General features: G+C 41.6%; 1 protein-coding gene across 1 annotated transcript in view; it reads left to right on the top strand.

Annotated features, from left to right (window-relative positions):
* WT1 (WT1 transcription factor) overlaps nucleotides 1–16,484 on the top strand; it is a 48,437-nt gene that overhangs the window by 16,793 nt on the left and 15,160 nt on the right. Inside the window, exons 4-5 of the mRNA XM_037128216.2 lie at nucleotides 1,732–1,809; nucleotides 2,862–2,912. Coding sequence (XP_036984111.1) covers nucleotides 1,732–1,809; nucleotides 2,862–2,912 — 129 coding nt within the window. The remainder of the gene's footprint in view (nucleotides 1–1,731; nucleotides 1,810–2,861; nucleotides 2,913–16,484) is intronic.

Genomic DNA, 16,484 nt, shown 5'->3' with positions numbered 1-16,484 from the left:
GGGGTCCTTCAGGAATTAATTACACTGGCCTTACAGCAAGAATTCATGGAATTGAGAAACACGGTGGCACAGACCAGCACCGGCCGCTGCTGCAAACCAGGGAAGCTGCAGGAGAAACTAATCATTTTTCCCCCATTGATATGTAGGACATTGTAGTAGCATAATAGCCAGTCAGACATGGGGATGAATGATGGGATCCAGATATACACTGACTAATGAAACTACACATACTTTGAGATTGAAGTCACTTCTCATTTCACATGTAAAATTCCCTTCTGGAATCTGATTTTTCTCCTTATCCTGTGGACCCGCCACTAAGGAGTCCCAAATAATTTTCAGAGTGATTATATGAGAGGCAGATGGGCTTGACCATGATTTATCAAGCTACGCCAAGAGAGAGCACTGTATTCACTTACTCTGCGTTGCTGTAAGTTCCCAGTTTAGTTGGCTCCACAGCACCTTCTCTTAATTAAACTTCAGTGTTGCTTCAGCCCTATGGATGAAGCAACCCAAAGGAACACGGTGACAAGATGGAGATTGTCCACAATTTGCAATTTGATATTGCACATTAGATATTGGAAGCTTCGTAGCCTTTGTTTACCTCTGCCAGGAAGGTAGAGTGAAATTTTCTTCTGTAATGTGTTTAGACCAAGGGCTTCCAAACAAACCATTAATCTCTTGGGTTTCAAATTTCACAATTAACCATTTCAGTTCAGGACTACATTTATTCCTAATAGAGCTTGGTCATATACCTGATGGTGTATGTGCTAATTTTTTAGGCATGAGATGAGTCAATAAATAAAAATGAAAACACATGTAATAGAGATATTTAAAAGACTTGCACTTGCAGGCTTTTTGGAGAGGGGTGTTATTTCAGGGAATGGATGAGAGAAACCTCTAATGCATTTAGAGTGACGTTTAAAGCCGCATGTAATAAAGATGTTTATGAGAGTTGGATGTGCAAAGTAAAAGGGAGAGAACAACTTTTTGGGGGAAGAATAACTTTTGATTGGCTTACGTGATAGGGTATTTCTCCTTTAGGGTCTTCATGTAAATGATCAGCCATTGCTTTCCCTCATCCCACTTTTGGAACTGGGTTGGGGGGCTTTTAGGAAAAAGCTATCTTTATTTGTACCAGAATTATAAAATGTATAGGAAATGATTCCTTTAGTTGTACGTAGAGTTTATCATCCTCTTTCTTTTGCTTGTCACATGCTTGAGTATTGGACCATCCACCACCCATCACTCTGACTTTTCAGGCCCTTGTAATCCACATGACACTATCCTTTTGATTAAAGCAAATTAATGGCTTTTTCACGAATAATTAATCTGCTGCCTTTTTACTTTCAGCTCCAGGCTTTTAACTTTAATGTTGAGTTATCCAGCCTGTGTTGCCATTCGAAGTTTCATTACCTTTAACCTCTTCCCTTCAAAGGTTTAGTAATACCTCTTCAGAAACTTCAATGTTTGCCATAGTAAGTTTTTTTAAAGGCTTCCAAGTTACCCCCCCCCCATACTTTCTGCTGTGTATGAAGTGATTGACTGTGCGGAGATCAGTGGGATGCAATGGAAATTATTTCAGACTTGTGCATTCGGTCATCCTGGAGAATGTGGAGGCTCTTAGGGTAAAGGGAAGCTAAAATGCCATTGTTTTTTTGAAGAGGCAGTTGCATGTTTATTATTATTATTTTTGCAGTTTTGTGTTTCTAACTCTGCATGTTTCTCTAACAGTGACAATTTATACCAGATGACCTCCCAGCTTGAATGCATGACCTGGAATCAGATGAACTTAGGAGCCACATTAAAGGGGTAAGGTTGTCTCTACTCCATTGCCCTTCAACAGTAACTCAAGGCCCGTCTGAACCGTCTTAAAGGTGCTTATACCTTCTGGAGAGAGTATCGTTTTAGAAGAATGGGCAATGCTCTTTTCAGTGTCCACATGTTCTCCTCCCACCGCCAGTTGGTGGGCTGTGTTCAAATATTAAATTTTCAGTCATGTAAATAGGGGATGCTTTTGTTTGGAACAAGGGAGCTAAGAATATTGGGAAACCTTAACATGACCTTTACTTATTGAAATTTTTTAGAGTTCTTCGAAGTTGTGTCTGTTCAACCTTGTTTAATGTTTATGTTTTGCTAGTGATACCACAGATGTTATCTATTACATAACTTAGCAAGAAGTGCTTTGCATTTACAAAGTTGAGGATCTAAATTTATATTTGAGAGACAATGCTTTGGACAGTGCAGAATCAACTGTTCTCATACCTCGTTGCACCAACAAGCTGCTTCACAGTTGACATACAACGATAGTGGGGAGAACATAAACTATCGAGCTTGGGTAGGTAGGGGCAGTTCTTTCCACCTGGAAATGAACAAAGACAAGCAAGTGGGACTTGCTTTCTACAGTGAAAGAACGTACTTTCGGCTTTCTAACAAGTCTGGGTGATAGACGGTTGGATATGACCCTTGGGATGCTCCTGTGATCTATCAGGTGATCTTGTAGATCACCTCATCAGGTCTCCCTAATAACATTATGAGGCCCCGGTACTGGTACCCTGTTTTCCAAAGAAGTAATTCAAGCTCAGAGAGTTCAATGCCCAAATTCACATCATATGAAGTGGTAGAGCTGGGACTCCAAGCCCCGATCTAATTCCAGAAGCCCAGGCTCCTCCAGCCTCCCTGTGGGGCCTTTCACCCCACTGTCAGCCCCAGTGGGCCCGGAGGCTCAGCTCAGCACTCTGCACCAGACAGCTGCCTTCACATTTCTGTGTGTTCGGTGGCTTCTCATTGGATTCTGGGTTCAGGGGGGCTTCTAGAGCCATGCATGCTCCATTCCCCATTCCCCACTTCTTCTTCTCTTCTAGAGTTGCTGCTGGGAGCTCCAGCTCAGTGAAATGGACAGAAGGGCAGAGCAAGTGAGTGGACAATGCAATGATGGCAATTGGCATAGGCCTCGTTGGTGGTGCCCGGGGGCGATGCAGGAGTTAGGACTGACGATGGGTAACCAGGATAGCCATGGGTGCACTGCGATGGGAAACTCCCAGTCATCTCTCTCTTTCCGCTTCTTACTTATCGAGGACGTGTTATGGATGAAAATGGAGGTGGCGACACTTCTCATCAACATACTCCTGGAAAATAGTTTTTAGAATGATGCAGTAGGAACCCCGCGTATTTCTTCATGACTTTCATAAACTGCTAAATTTGTGGCATTACACATATTGCCATTCGATCAGTCAGATCTTTCAGTCATACTTGCATTTTCTCCATTTACCTTTAAATCTCGAAGGGAGAACTTAATTTTTACCCCAAGTCTATGGGTGCCAGACTTCCTGCAAAGAATTTTTCCTTCTCAAACATCTGTGTCTTCCTCAGTCCTGGAACCTACACCCTGGGACATTCTGTAACTTTTTTTTTTTTTTACTTCATTTTCTCTGCTTGAACACCAGAACCAGCCTCCCTCTTCTCATCCTCCTTCCTTTCGTTGGCTCAGTCCTGTCCTTCAGTAACCAGCAGAGTTGTTTTTCATCTTTTTTTTTTTAATCTTTTAAGACTTACTGTTAGACCCTTCTCTCCACTCCAGCCCCAATTTTTTATCCAAATCTCCACTTCCTCTCTCTAGACCCCCAAATAAGAAGCTTCCTGTTGATTTGATTCTTTTCTTCCCCCATTTGCATCCAAGGAAGGGGATGCTGACAATTTCAGCATCTACCTCCTCCTAACTTGTCTTAAATGTCTTGGCATCTTGGTCCTACTGTCCCTTTCTGGATCTCTTCCTTTCTTTCTCCCTTCTCCACTCAGAATTCGGTGTCTCTCCCCAAACTAAATGCCAAGAATAGAAAGAACATGATTTTGAAGTGTGTATATTACAGTTTTAAAAAGTTCTTCATGTTGGAGTACAGGGCTTTTTTCTTGTTTTTTTGCTTAATTACAAAAATTACAGATAAGGAATCTTGGCATCTGTTTGAATCTGGGTCCGTCCACAGTTGAGATAATTTTGACATCTTTCAAGGTCTTTAGACATGTGGTAATAGTCCCTTGCTGGGGAGTCAGAAGCTATATTGTAGGATGAAACACCAAGTATGAATGGTTTGTCTTTTTCAGTTCCACAGAAGAGAAAGAAACCTAGACCAGTTTTTTCATAGGGCTGGTGCTTACATTTTGAGACAGGATTTCTGGAATCGAGATGTATTTCTAGAATACTAACTTCATTCAGAGAGCTGTATCACAAGTTCGAGTGGCTGCAATAGTCTCGCAGAAGAACAGCTCTTGGGAGAGCCAAACAGGTGTGCGGTTGTCTAATTTGCTAACCTACTCTCTCACGCTGGATTTGTCCCTGCAGAGCATGTGGCAACCCGGCCAACGCCTGCTCTCATCTGTGAATGGAACTTTGGTCTAAGGATGGGTGTTAACAGTATTGGACGTCGTGTGAGCAGCTTTACCTGTGTTTCCTCTTCTGATCTCATGACAGTCCTAGGTTTGTGGTCACATCCATCTTTCGGATGAGGAGGCTGATGAGATTAAGCCACCTAATCAAGCTCACGTGGGGAGTGGTAGAGCCATGCTGAAACCCTCGCCTGTCTGACTGTAGGTTCTGGAGCCCTAGATTAGAGTTTCTGGAGCTTTCAGATTGTGACCACCGTAGAAATACCTCTCACACGGAGATCCAATACACGCACATGCATGTGCACACCCACACACAACAGGAAGTTTCCAAAAACAGCGCTTACCCTTGGTCTATGCTGTGCATACTGACGTTTTCTACTTTATTCCATATCATTTTTCACATGCTGGTGGTTATATGTGGGTAGATTTTACAAGCCACGGGTGGGTAATGACCCACAGGTTGCCTCTCTTTTAGCTTGTGAGGATGATGACTCCCTAGCTCTTTCCTCCAGGCCTGAGAGCGGCCGAGAACGGGATTCAGTGGAGTCTGTCATTCCCGTAGAAAGTTTGGTTTTTCCCCAGAGGGGACGTAATCTCTGGCGTCATTGTTCTCTGTAATACCACATTTACTTTGGTTTGTCATTATATAAGAACACTGAAAATACGCTTCAGAAAAGATACAAAGACAAATAAAGAGAAAAAAACCCATCTTTTGCTTTAATCTGTAAGAGGTGCCCTGACGCTATTTTGAAACCAGTGGTAAGAAAGCCTTGATGACAAGGTGGATGTAGAACAGGAAAACTGGAGGTTTCACTTGTTTTTTGGAGAAGATATGATTCCCACATTGCTCATAAAAATGGAGTATTATCAATTTTTTATTAAAAGATCATGTACTTCAGACTAACTTCCACTAAATATTTGTTCATGTCTCCTTTCCTTGACAATGTTACTTTCATTTAAAAAAAAATTGGTTTGTTTCCTCCTGGCCTAACCAGCGCACTGCGACGTTTCTGGTTAGAGGTCTGGGAGCGGTGATAGGCCGGTGGGCGGGGCCGGGTCTCAGGGAGAGCCGGGGTGCCTGAGAGGAAAGCCTGATGGATGAGGGGCAGGGCCGGATGCTCCCGCCACCGTTTTACTCTTGTCTCCTTCTCCTTTTCCTCATTGTCTAATCCCTGCCTGCTCCTTGGGACCAGAATTCTTTTTATGACCTCACACGGGACATCATTGTATTGCAATTCCAAGTCAAAGAGAGGATACTTTATGAAACTCCTTTCTTAATTCTGACCCTTGACCTCACCCACAAACAAACGAAATTAGATTTTTCCAGTGGGTCACTGAGAGGAAAAAATTGCCAGGGACGATCTTTAAGTATTAGTCCACCTTTATGAATAATTTTGTTTATGGTGCCTTGGTGTTGCCTGCTTTTTATTTTTTGAAAACTATTTTCTGTGTGTCCTTAATGGCTGCTGGTTTTTCTAAGGCTGCTCACAAGCCTTGGCTACTCTGTCAGCCTCTGTTTTGTCTCTCCCGAAGAAAATATCCTGCAAAATGGAGAAACACAGCAACCTTGACTGTGGTCCAAGTTATTAAAACAAGGAAGAAGTTATTCTCTGGGGATGTGGGTAGGGGGAGTGGGAAATGGAACACAATAGAAATGGTGAAGGAGTGCTGAGCAAAATGAATGTCCCTTTGCTGGTCCAAGAAGTTCACAGACTGTTGGGAACACACAGTATTTGACCTGTGGATGCTTGAAAGGAAACACGAAAGCCTCGTGACGAGTGATGTATGGTGCAAGCAAAGCTGCGCGGTTTGGTGGGGCCAAGGCTGTTGAATCTGGAGAAAATCCCCGCTAGACATGGTCTCATCCCCGAGAACCTGTGCCAAAAGAGATAGCTGTCTTCTCTGGCTGGGAGTTCCGATACACAGCCCAGCACCTTCCCTCTCCAGCTCATGAACATAAGGTACTCGTCCAAGAGATTTACTTCTTGAAAATGCATAGCCTGCTTTTAAATGACTCCTGGAGCTTGAGACACGAAAGCAAAGGTGGAGAGAAGCAGCTCTGTGAACACCAGCATTCCTGAGTGTGCTTCTCCACCTCCACCCCCGGCAGAAAGTTGAGTTCTCCCTTATGGTCTCCCTTTAAATAAATGGTTACATTCATCTTCCATTGGACTTGGCTAGGTGCTCTTAGCCCTAGTACGGAACAGAGCGTGGGACTGCGGGCCTTTCAGGATGGAGATGGAGACTCAGAGTTCAAGTTGCGTCCTCTATTCCTGTCTGAGTGGACGAATTCAGTAGCTTTTCTGCCTTCACTTTTCACTTACTTGCTGCCACGTTCTCCTCCCTAATTGTTCACCTTTCCCATTTTTTCCTTTAGCGTGTAATCAATTGATTTATTTAATTATGTATAGGTTATATAAGAGTTGGAAGATACAAATATGTAGGGGAAGATATAACTCTCCTCACAATAGCCCAGTGAAACTACTGTTAATATTATGCTGCATATGCTTTTAGACCTTTTTCTATGCATACACGTACATTTTGTATCATTTTCTAACAAGTGACTGGATTCTGCTTAGATCTGATTCAGCAAATGCATAGCTAATAGGCCATTGCAGTTTCAACCTTCATGAGGGCATCGACTTTTTGAAAATATTGTCAACCTCTCAAAAAATATTTTGGCCTTTATAGACTTACCGTCTCCATACCATCTTCCTATTTTATTTTAAAGCAAGGAGTCATTTTGTTCTTGTAAAGGAGAGGAAAAACGACAGGTTTGCTCCATTCAGGAGAAGGAGGGAGCTGAGCAGGAAAGATAGAAAGTTCAGGTGGTGCCGAAGGGGCCAACCTGGAAATGAGGAGCTTGGTGTGCTCAGCACAGGGGGAAGAGGTGGGCTGTAAGAGGACTCCAGTCTGTTGGTGGAGGGGTGTGCATGTGTGTGTGTGTGTGTGTGTGTGTGTGTGTGTGTGTGTGTTTGAGGGGAAGAGGGTAGCAGATGAGTGGAGGATCTCTTGCATGAACTAAAGGAGTTTTTGGACCTCTCATGTCTGATCCCATCTTGGTCCCTTCTGAAACCTTCCATTCACCATTCATCTTTCTCCCTGTCTTCACTTTTAGCTAGAGACCCCCTCACTTTTAGCTAGAAAAACATTGATATAGAAGCTAGATGCATAAAAAAGTCATCCAAATAAGAGTTGATCTGAAATAAGGGCTACTATGCATTTTAGTAGTTTTTTCCCCCCTGTTAAAGGCAAACAAATTCATTGATTCTGGATGTATTTATTTCTAACTCTTCATTTAAAAAGTAAAGCCACAGATGTAGTGTTCTTAAGGCTAAGATGGTGAGTCTATTGAAAAATGAAAACATTTTTCCCCTTTGATCATGAAAGTAACACAGGCTTATTATTTTTTTAAAATTCAGACAATACCAAAACATTATAAAGAAGAACCTACATATTTGTTTTCTGATGAGAATAATCAAGAAGAGGCAACCCCCGCGCCCCCCCCACACACAAAAAAAAAAAACAAGAAAAAAAACTGAGAATGGATGGGAGGGGATGGAATCACTGGAGCAATGTCCTTGAGAAAGCAGAGGTTCTGTGAGCCAGGTCGTGTTCCCAGTCAGCGAGGAATCAGGACACTTCATTTAGTAACAATATTGACTTACAAGAGTTCTTTGTTTGAAAGGATGTTAACCCTTTGCTTGTCATACTTACTGCACATCTTTTCTGTGGTTTGTGTTCTAACTCTATAAATTTCTTTTCTGTCAGAATTTTTTATATAGATGTCAGTTCATGCATTTTTTTGTTACATGTAGTTTCACCTTTATTGAGATACAATGGACATATAACATTATATAATTTTAAGATGTACAGTGTGGTTATCTGAAGCATGTTTGCCTATGTTGCAACATGATTACCACAATAGGGGTTTGCAGAATGATTACCTACATAATGGTTAGTTACCATCTCTGTCAGTTTATCTGAAGCACAGAATGGTGACTATAGATAACAATACTGTATTAAATACCTGAAAGTTGTTAAGAGGGAAATTCTTAAATGTTCTTACCACACTGTAAAAAAAAAGGTAATTGTATTAAGTCTTTTCCATGGCTGCTTTTGAGTAATAATGGCTCAAGTTTTCAAGTTTTGGCTTTTTAAGTTTCAACTTTTAAGTTTTAGTTTCAAGTTTTGGGCTTTTATATCATGCCTGGAAAGATTTTTTCCATCCCAAAATTCTTTTTTAAGTGTATTTACTTATTGGTATTTTTTGATTTGCTTTTTCCATTTAAACATTTAATTCATACTGCATTTATTTGGCAGTTGTATTTCACCTTGATGTGTTTTCTGAATGACCAGCCAGTGTCCTCAAACTATTTTGAATAATCTGTCTTTTTTCTTACTGATTTTTATCAATTCTTGGATCCTATCGAATTCCTTGGATCTATTTCTAGACTCTGTTTTCTTCTTTTGATCCATCTGGCTCTTGCTGTCAAGTATCAGACTGGTGTTTTTTTTTTTTTCCTATAACTTTATAGTCTGTTCAATGATCTGATATTTCCCTAGCATTATACTTTTTAAAAACTATTTCTGGCTACTGTGTCTTGTTTATTCTAAGATGAACTTTAGGGTCATTTAGTTAATGACCCTAAGACTTTCAGAGAAAGTCTATCAAAATTAGTTCATTAATTGTGACAAATGCACCTTGCCAACTGAGATGTTGATAATAGAGGAAACTGGGTGTGGGACGTAGGGGGACTGTCTGTATTATCTTAGAAATTTTTCTGTAAATCTAAAATTGTCCTGAAATAACAAGTTTATTTTTTAAAGTCTTCATTAGAATTTTGATTGGATTGCATCCGGTTTAAAAATAAGCTTTGGACAAGATTGGCTTTTGAAAAGAAATTTAATCCTTTCTTCAAGAACATGGTATGTTTTCAACCTTTTTTTGAGTTTTGTTCTATGTCAGATGTCCCAATTTAGAATTTCTTCCTTTTCAAGATTTTTAGCAGGATGCTGCTGGCCTCCAAGTGTGAGAGAGTGCGTTTGAGGGTGTGATTCCTTTGGGTGTGTTGCAGGTGTTTCTTGGTGTCTTCACCACAGTTTACTCTGTTGCGTTACTAACATCGGTCTGGAGGGCGGGGCCTGTGGAAAGACCGTTCTGCACTCAACCTTCACACCTGCAAGCCTCCGTTTCAGCTGGAGACGCAGCAGGGACTGTAGTCTTAAGAGCTCGGTGCGGGGTGCTGGGGTTTTAGGGAGGAGATTTTTTAACTGAGCGTATTTGAGTCACTTTTTCTGTTTCAAAAATATGTGTGCAGGCTGGGTGGGAGGCTTTGGGAACTTGTGTGAAATGCAGCCTTCATCTGTCACATGGATTCGGGGCCCCCGTTCTCGGGGTAGAGCTGGCAGCAGTCTGTGGCCAGGGAGCAAAACACTGGGGACAGAGAATCCAGTGGATTAGATCAAACTGGGGCTTGGACGAATTAGCACCTCCATGTCAGACCACATGTAAGGAGAGACACAGGTATTTCTTACATGGTCTGATGAAGTGGTTTGTGAGCATGTGATTTCCTGTGTGTGTATGCACTGACATAGGAGGGGAAGTCGTGCCTAAAAATATTCTTGGCCCTGGCCGGGGAGCTCAGTTGATTACAGCATCATTCCAGTGTACTGAGGTTGCGGGTGCACTCTCGTTATCCATTTTCCTATAACTTTATAGTCTGTTCAATGATTTGATATTTCCGTAGCATTATACTTTTTAAAAACTATTTCTGGCTACTGTCTCTTGTTTATTCTAAGATGAACTTTAGAGTCATTTAGTTAATTTCAGAGAAAGTCTATCAAAATTAGTTCATTAATTGTGACAAATGCATCCAAATCGATGTCTCTCTCTCACACTTTCCCTCCCCCCTTTCTTACCCTCTCTCTCCCTAAAAATCAATAAATAAAAAATTAAAAAAGCATATTCTTCCACATAGTATGGGCCAGTGGTAAACATAATGGATATTTTGGGCTTATGTTCTTCCCAAACAGTTTTGAGAAACTGGATTTACAATATCTCTTAGCTCTGCTCTGAGTGTGAAATAAGAGGAAAAGGGTCAGCTGGAGGAGGTTTATGCACCATTTCAGCGGTGAGGATGGCTCGATGGTTCATACAGACTGATTTACACACGCATTTTTGTCAGGGCATTAACCATTCAGTGTCCCCTAGTGAACAGTGGCCAGTGACTAGGCTGCATGGAAAGTGGAGACATGAGTTGTGACTATACAGAAACTTTCAGAAGAGGGATTTAAACCAGGTTTTGGTAATAATAGCACGGCTGAGACAAATGGGCATCTTCCTGAAGGCAGTACGTTGAAGGGACCAGTTGTGATGTTTGCTGAAAAGATAAATCCAGCTACCTTTAGATAATGGTGAGATTACATATCCATCTGGACTTTTTGATAGACAGTGGCAGGACCCCAGTTGTAACTGGCATAGATCAAAGGAGAAATTTAGCAGCTTAGTGTACTGTATTTATAAACCCTGTGTCTGGATTCAGGAGTTCAGACAGTGTCATTAGGACACTTTCAGTGTCTCTTGTCTCTATTCTCTGTATTGGTTCAGGCAGGTTGTCTCTACTGAGGCAAAAACAGCTCAAGGAGAAGTCCTCTCTGGTGGTTTTCTCCAGTGAAAGACCTAGGGAAGGCTCTGATTGGCCTGGATTGGGTCATGTGGCTAGAAAATGCAGTGATCTGATTGGCCCGGACCAAAGTATGTACTCATCCCTGGAGTCTGAGGGTGGAATAACAGAAGGGTGGTTCCCCGAGAGGAAAAGAGGGTTGTATTATCAGAGGAAGGTGGGATGGATATAGAGCAGTCAAAGCAAGAGATACTCAATAATTTAAAAAGTCAGAGTTAATGAGAGTGGGGTGAGTCCTCTTCCCTTCCAGATATGATGCAGAGATGGATGCCATAGAGATGAGTGAGACTTGGATAGAAAATAAATGAAGGATGGAGTGAGGGGAAAGTCTTCTTTTTAATGCCCATTGGAAAACTGTTCATTAAAAGGTGCAGTAGTTAAAATTATTACCATTGTGCAATTTTTCATTAAAATGGACACAAAAATATATTGTTTTTGTTAAAGTAAAAAATGCATAGTTTTCTTGAGATCTGACCTGAAATGAAACATCTGAAGGCAGGAGAAAGGTAAATTTTTAAAGTAAAAATATAGATGATTCTTTTCCATAGACTATACTTCTGAGGAAATTTTATACCGTTGAATTATCAGATTATAGGCATTACTTACGAGTTTTCCTTTAGCTCAATCAAATTTAAGTTTGTTGTTTTATTTTTAGGTTCTACTTTCTCTATTGAGATAGGGAAAGAAATTTCTTTTTTCTTTTTTTGCCTTTTCTCTTTATATGCTCAGGAGCAGATTAATCTTTTGGTTGTTAATATATTGATTTGTTATATTCCCATGATAAAAGATTAAATTACACAGGCACAGAAAAGAGAATGACTAGATGGCATTGCTGATACTATTTGTGCAGAATTTTGAATTTTATTTGAATAGTGCCCTTAGCTTATCACACTCAGGCGAAGAATAAAGTAATGTTCATGTGGAACTAGAGGTAGCTGGGCTAGGTTGCCGCCAGCTCTGAATACGTGCAGAAGGATAATCCATTACTATTCATTTCTCCAAGGTGGGTCTTATAAATGGATATGAAAATGAGTCCTGAAATTCCTCTGGCTGCAGGGAAATTCTATTTTCACTTACTAAAGCTTTAAACCTAAGCATTCTGGTGTGACCACTGAGGCTTCCTAAAGGAAGTGTCTGGTTCTTTGGGCCCTGAGTCCTCTAGGGTGCAACGTCCGACTGTCTCTGGCTCGTCCTTGTGTACGGTGCACATTTGTGCCGAGACTTGTTTTGTTGGTTCTGGTGTATTTTGTTGGTTGTCCTCTCTCAAGTCTCTTTCATACATAACTGTCCTTCCCACCCTCTCCCCCTCTTGTGTTCTCCTCTCTTGATTGGTTGGACGTAGCAGGTCAAGTGGTCAGCAGAAATGCCCACAGTCTGGGTTTGGCAGATTGCCTCCTCTTGCACCCTTTTAACTTTGGGCCTCCATCGATCGTCTGTGTTTTCTATGTGCAGGTAGGTAGATCGGGAGGCTTGAGTAGATTTGGGTCTTTTTTGGGGGGGCGGGGCAAGAGTAATTGAGCAGTGGTGGCGTGTTTGACCTCATCTCAAACAGCGATTTCTTACTGTGGTTTTCCACTGCCCGTGTCCCTTCAAAGCATCACATTGGACAGGTGTGACAGTTCTCCAGGTTTGTGGTGAAGTGCATTTCCAACGCCAAAAGGAATTAGGCACTTAAGTGTCTCATGTATGAGCCTCGCTCTCCAGAATAGAGAGAAAGGAGGGGTTGATGGGTAAATTCCTTTTTTTAAAATTTTTGAGACAGAAGAGTTTGAAGTTGTCCCAGGTGCTTTTCTTCAATTCGATATGCTCTGCAGAGATGAGAAGACAGAGGTGAGGATGGGGGTTGTCCCCCCGGCCATGACAAAGGGTGAAAAGAGAAATGACAGCCAAGGTTTTCCCTTTTTGAATATTTATATCAAATACTACTTCTTTTTAAATAGCTCTCTTTGCTCCCCCCCCCCTTTTTTTTTTACCTCTTCTGTTGATAAGGGATTTCAGGGAAGCTCTGGTTTTCCTCATCTGTAAAATCTCAATTCTTTTTTATTAATCTTCTTGTGTCTGTGGAATATCAAAATTAATCATTTCTAAAGAAGCTACTCTTCAAACGTTTTTTTTTTCTGGGCCAAACTTCCATGTACAAGTTTTTAGCATGAAGGTGGCTGATAATTTGTGTTATATGAGGAACATTTTTCTCTTTTTGCAAACTTTCTAAGGACAAGTGATTATGTATTTTAAAGCTATCTAGTAAAAGCACACTTTCTCAGGATATATTTTTATGCATTGCAAAGCTGTTTAGGAAAATGTACAGTCCACACCCAATGCCAGAAACAAGTCAAGAGGAGTCTGCATCTGCTTCATTCATTTTCCCAGTTAGGTAGAAAGAATTTTTTCAAGATAAAACTTGTGCTCAGTTTCGACTGCTCTATCATACTTCAGCAGACCATTTCCATCAGTGCGTCTCACGCTTTCTTTATACCCAGTACCTATCGTGCCTCAGGACAGAGGATGAAATTATACTGACGTGTGGATATTCTGAACTGGCCCCTCCGCATTTGCTCCCACTCTTACTCCACTTCCACTGTATTTTTAAAAACTTCAACGGGCTTGGTTTCATTCACACCCCTGGAGGAAAGAGCTGGGAATCATTCAAATGTCGTGGCCATAGATGTGAACCCAGGGGGGTTACCTCACCAGAATTGCCCCCTAGTTCTGAAGGAAGAAGAGCTGAGCAAACCGCATCTCCCCACTTGCCATCTGACTGACTTTGCACAAATAACCCGGTCTGTCTTTGAACCTCGGTATTCTTGGCTGTGAAGTGAAGGAGAATGCCGGTGAGCAATGGTTGACATTTACTGAGGGCATGCCATGTACTGAGCTTTACCTGCATTAGTTCATTCAATTCAGGGAGGGGAAGGGGCTGTTCTTCTAATTTTATATGAAGCTACAGCCAGGGGTAGTTGTCATTTGCCTCAGGTATTTCACCTTAATGACCCCTGGGGTTGTACTGAGGATAAAAACTATACCTTTTAGAGCTCTCCATCATCAGGCTTGTAAGAAGCATACGAGAAATAATTTTTGTGATTGTTGGCCACCTATCACATCTAATCATTGACCTGAGCATTTTGTTGGGATGAGGTTACTCAGTGATAGTAAACTTTTACTCCCCCATATAGCTTACCTCTTTGATTTTCAAACTAATCTATGAAATAGGTTATGAGCTTTACTTTACAGATGACGAGGCTTCTCATCTCCAGAATTGTAAGGGAATAAATCTGTGTTGTTTTAAGCCACTGAATTTGCGGTGATTAGTTACAGTAGCTGAAGGAAATGTTAATGCACTTGAATGAACTGTATGGCAAATACGGTTTTCTTTCTGTACCTTCCATGCATGAGTCTACGTTCAAGCAGGCCAGTGAAATTCAGAGGCAAACCACTGAAACTTAGAGTTAAACCTGTAGATGATAACTTCTAAATTTTGCTCTGATAAGTGCTGGCCGTTCTTGCTGTCCCAGGATAGCATCCTTTTAAGCTTTCTAGGGTTTAGAAAGTTCTAGTAGTCAAGGTCAATTTTCAAAGAACCTGGCATATTTCCACCCCTACTGTGTTGCCACATGGGGGTGAAACAACAGAATCGAGTTGGAATTTTCCAATTTGCAGCTTAAACTTCACCGCCCAGCCTTAAAGCAGAAGTTGCAAACGAGTGGTTTTTAGGTGAAAGGATGTTTTGTATGATCTGACAATGATTCTATCAATTTTCCATTGTGTGCCAGAATTTAACACTCAGGTGATCTTATCTAAAATTCCAGACTTCTGACTTTTCTTGGAGAATGGAAAGACCTGAAAATGCTGAGTTAAGTAATCATTGACAGTACATTGCTGGAAGAGCGGAGTCCTGGTTACCTCCTCTGGGTGGGAAGTGGGGTGGCCAGGGCGGCTGTCCCTGTCAGTTCAGTGCTGTCTTGCTCTTTTGAAAATATACTTTCATTTATTTTTCTTATTTGCTTGGCCCCGGTAGGCTTATCTGAGCTTGTGGCTCTGCTTTAAAGAAAAAAAGGACCAAATGCATTTTCTGACCAGTTTAACGAAGTCATAAAATAATTTTGCCCCTTGGCCAATAGTCTGGAAATTCACGGAGAATATGAGAGGTGACAAGAGCATTAAGACAGGTAAATATCTTAGTTTTCAGGTAGAAAACAACAACAACAGTGAATTCTGGAAAGCGCAGAGCAGTGAGATTAGCTTGAATTCTTGGGAAAGTTATTAAGCCAGACCTTTGGGAGCATGTAGGAAAGAAAATGATCATTAGGAACTAAAAAGTATGTTAACCACGTGCAAGGCAGTGTTCAGGGTTTTTTTTTGTGTGTGTGTGGTGTAATTACTAATCTCATGGTGGAAGGCCACTAGTATAGTGGGTCTTTTTCTTTTCTTTTAAAAAATATTTTAAATTTAGTTTTAGAGAGAGGAGAAAGGAAGGAGAAAGAGTGGGAGAGAAACATCAATGCATGGTTGCCTCTCATGTGTCCCTTACTGGGGACCTGGCCTGCAACCCAGGCATGTGCCCTGACTGGGAATCGAACCGGCTACCCTTTGCTTCACAGGCCTGTGCTCAATCCACTGAGCTACACCAGCCAGGGCTATAGTGGGTCTTTATTGCAAAAAGATATTTGATAGTTACTGTGCTGTCCTTTTGGGCAAGATAGGGAATTATGAGCTAAACAAGTCATTGAATGAATGACTTGTGCCTAGTTGAACAACAAAACAAAACAGGCTGTTTTAAGTGTGTTTATCACACTGCAAGTGATTTTTAGTGCAGTGTTCAGTGCTCTGTGGCAGGAAGGGAGCAGCGGCCACCTCACTCCGAGCCCCCCTGCCCGTAGCCTCACCTGCCGGCATCTGGCCCACTGGCTCTTCTCTGGATCACAGCTGCCCCTGTTCCCTCTCACCGTGAATCCCCGTGACCTCCCTGCTGATGATCTTGGCCAAGTCTCATCAAATCCCTCTTCCCGTCATTCCACTGGTCGAGTGTCTTATCTGTCCAAGAGAAGTGTACTAGGCAACAAAATGGAAAACCATGAAAACATTTGATAAAGCGCCAATTTCTTTTCCTAAGGAAGCCCAGCCTTACTCAGGTTGGGATCACATGCCTTGCTGTGCTGGGGCTCCTTTACTTGCTCTCCCATTGTCTGGGTTTAAAGGTGGATCAAGTCAATATGTGCATTTGTACCTGAAGGGAGATTGGGGTCTCTTAGTTGCTTGGTCAGTGGGATTCACACTCTGCTCTAGAACCTTCTTTCTGGTGTCAGCTCTGTGAATGGTAACACCCTCATCTCTGAGTTAAGATGAATTTTTACCCCACAACTGCCCAGGGGTCTGTGATTCCTTTATTTGTAAGGTGCGTGTTTGGGTTCAGAATCTCTT

The sequence above is a fragment of the Artibeus jamaicensis genome, unplaced genomic scaffold, assembly GCF_021234435.1.
Source record: "Artibeus jamaicensis isolate MK-2021 breed Jamaican fruit bat unplaced genomic scaffold, CSHL_Jam_final contig_797, whole genome shotgun sequence".
NCBI classification, from domain to species: domain Eukaryota; kingdom Metazoa; phylum Chordata; class Mammalia; order Chiroptera; family Phyllostomidae; genus Artibeus; species Artibeus jamaicensis.
This window is presented reverse-complemented; position numbering and strand designations above follow the sequence as displayed.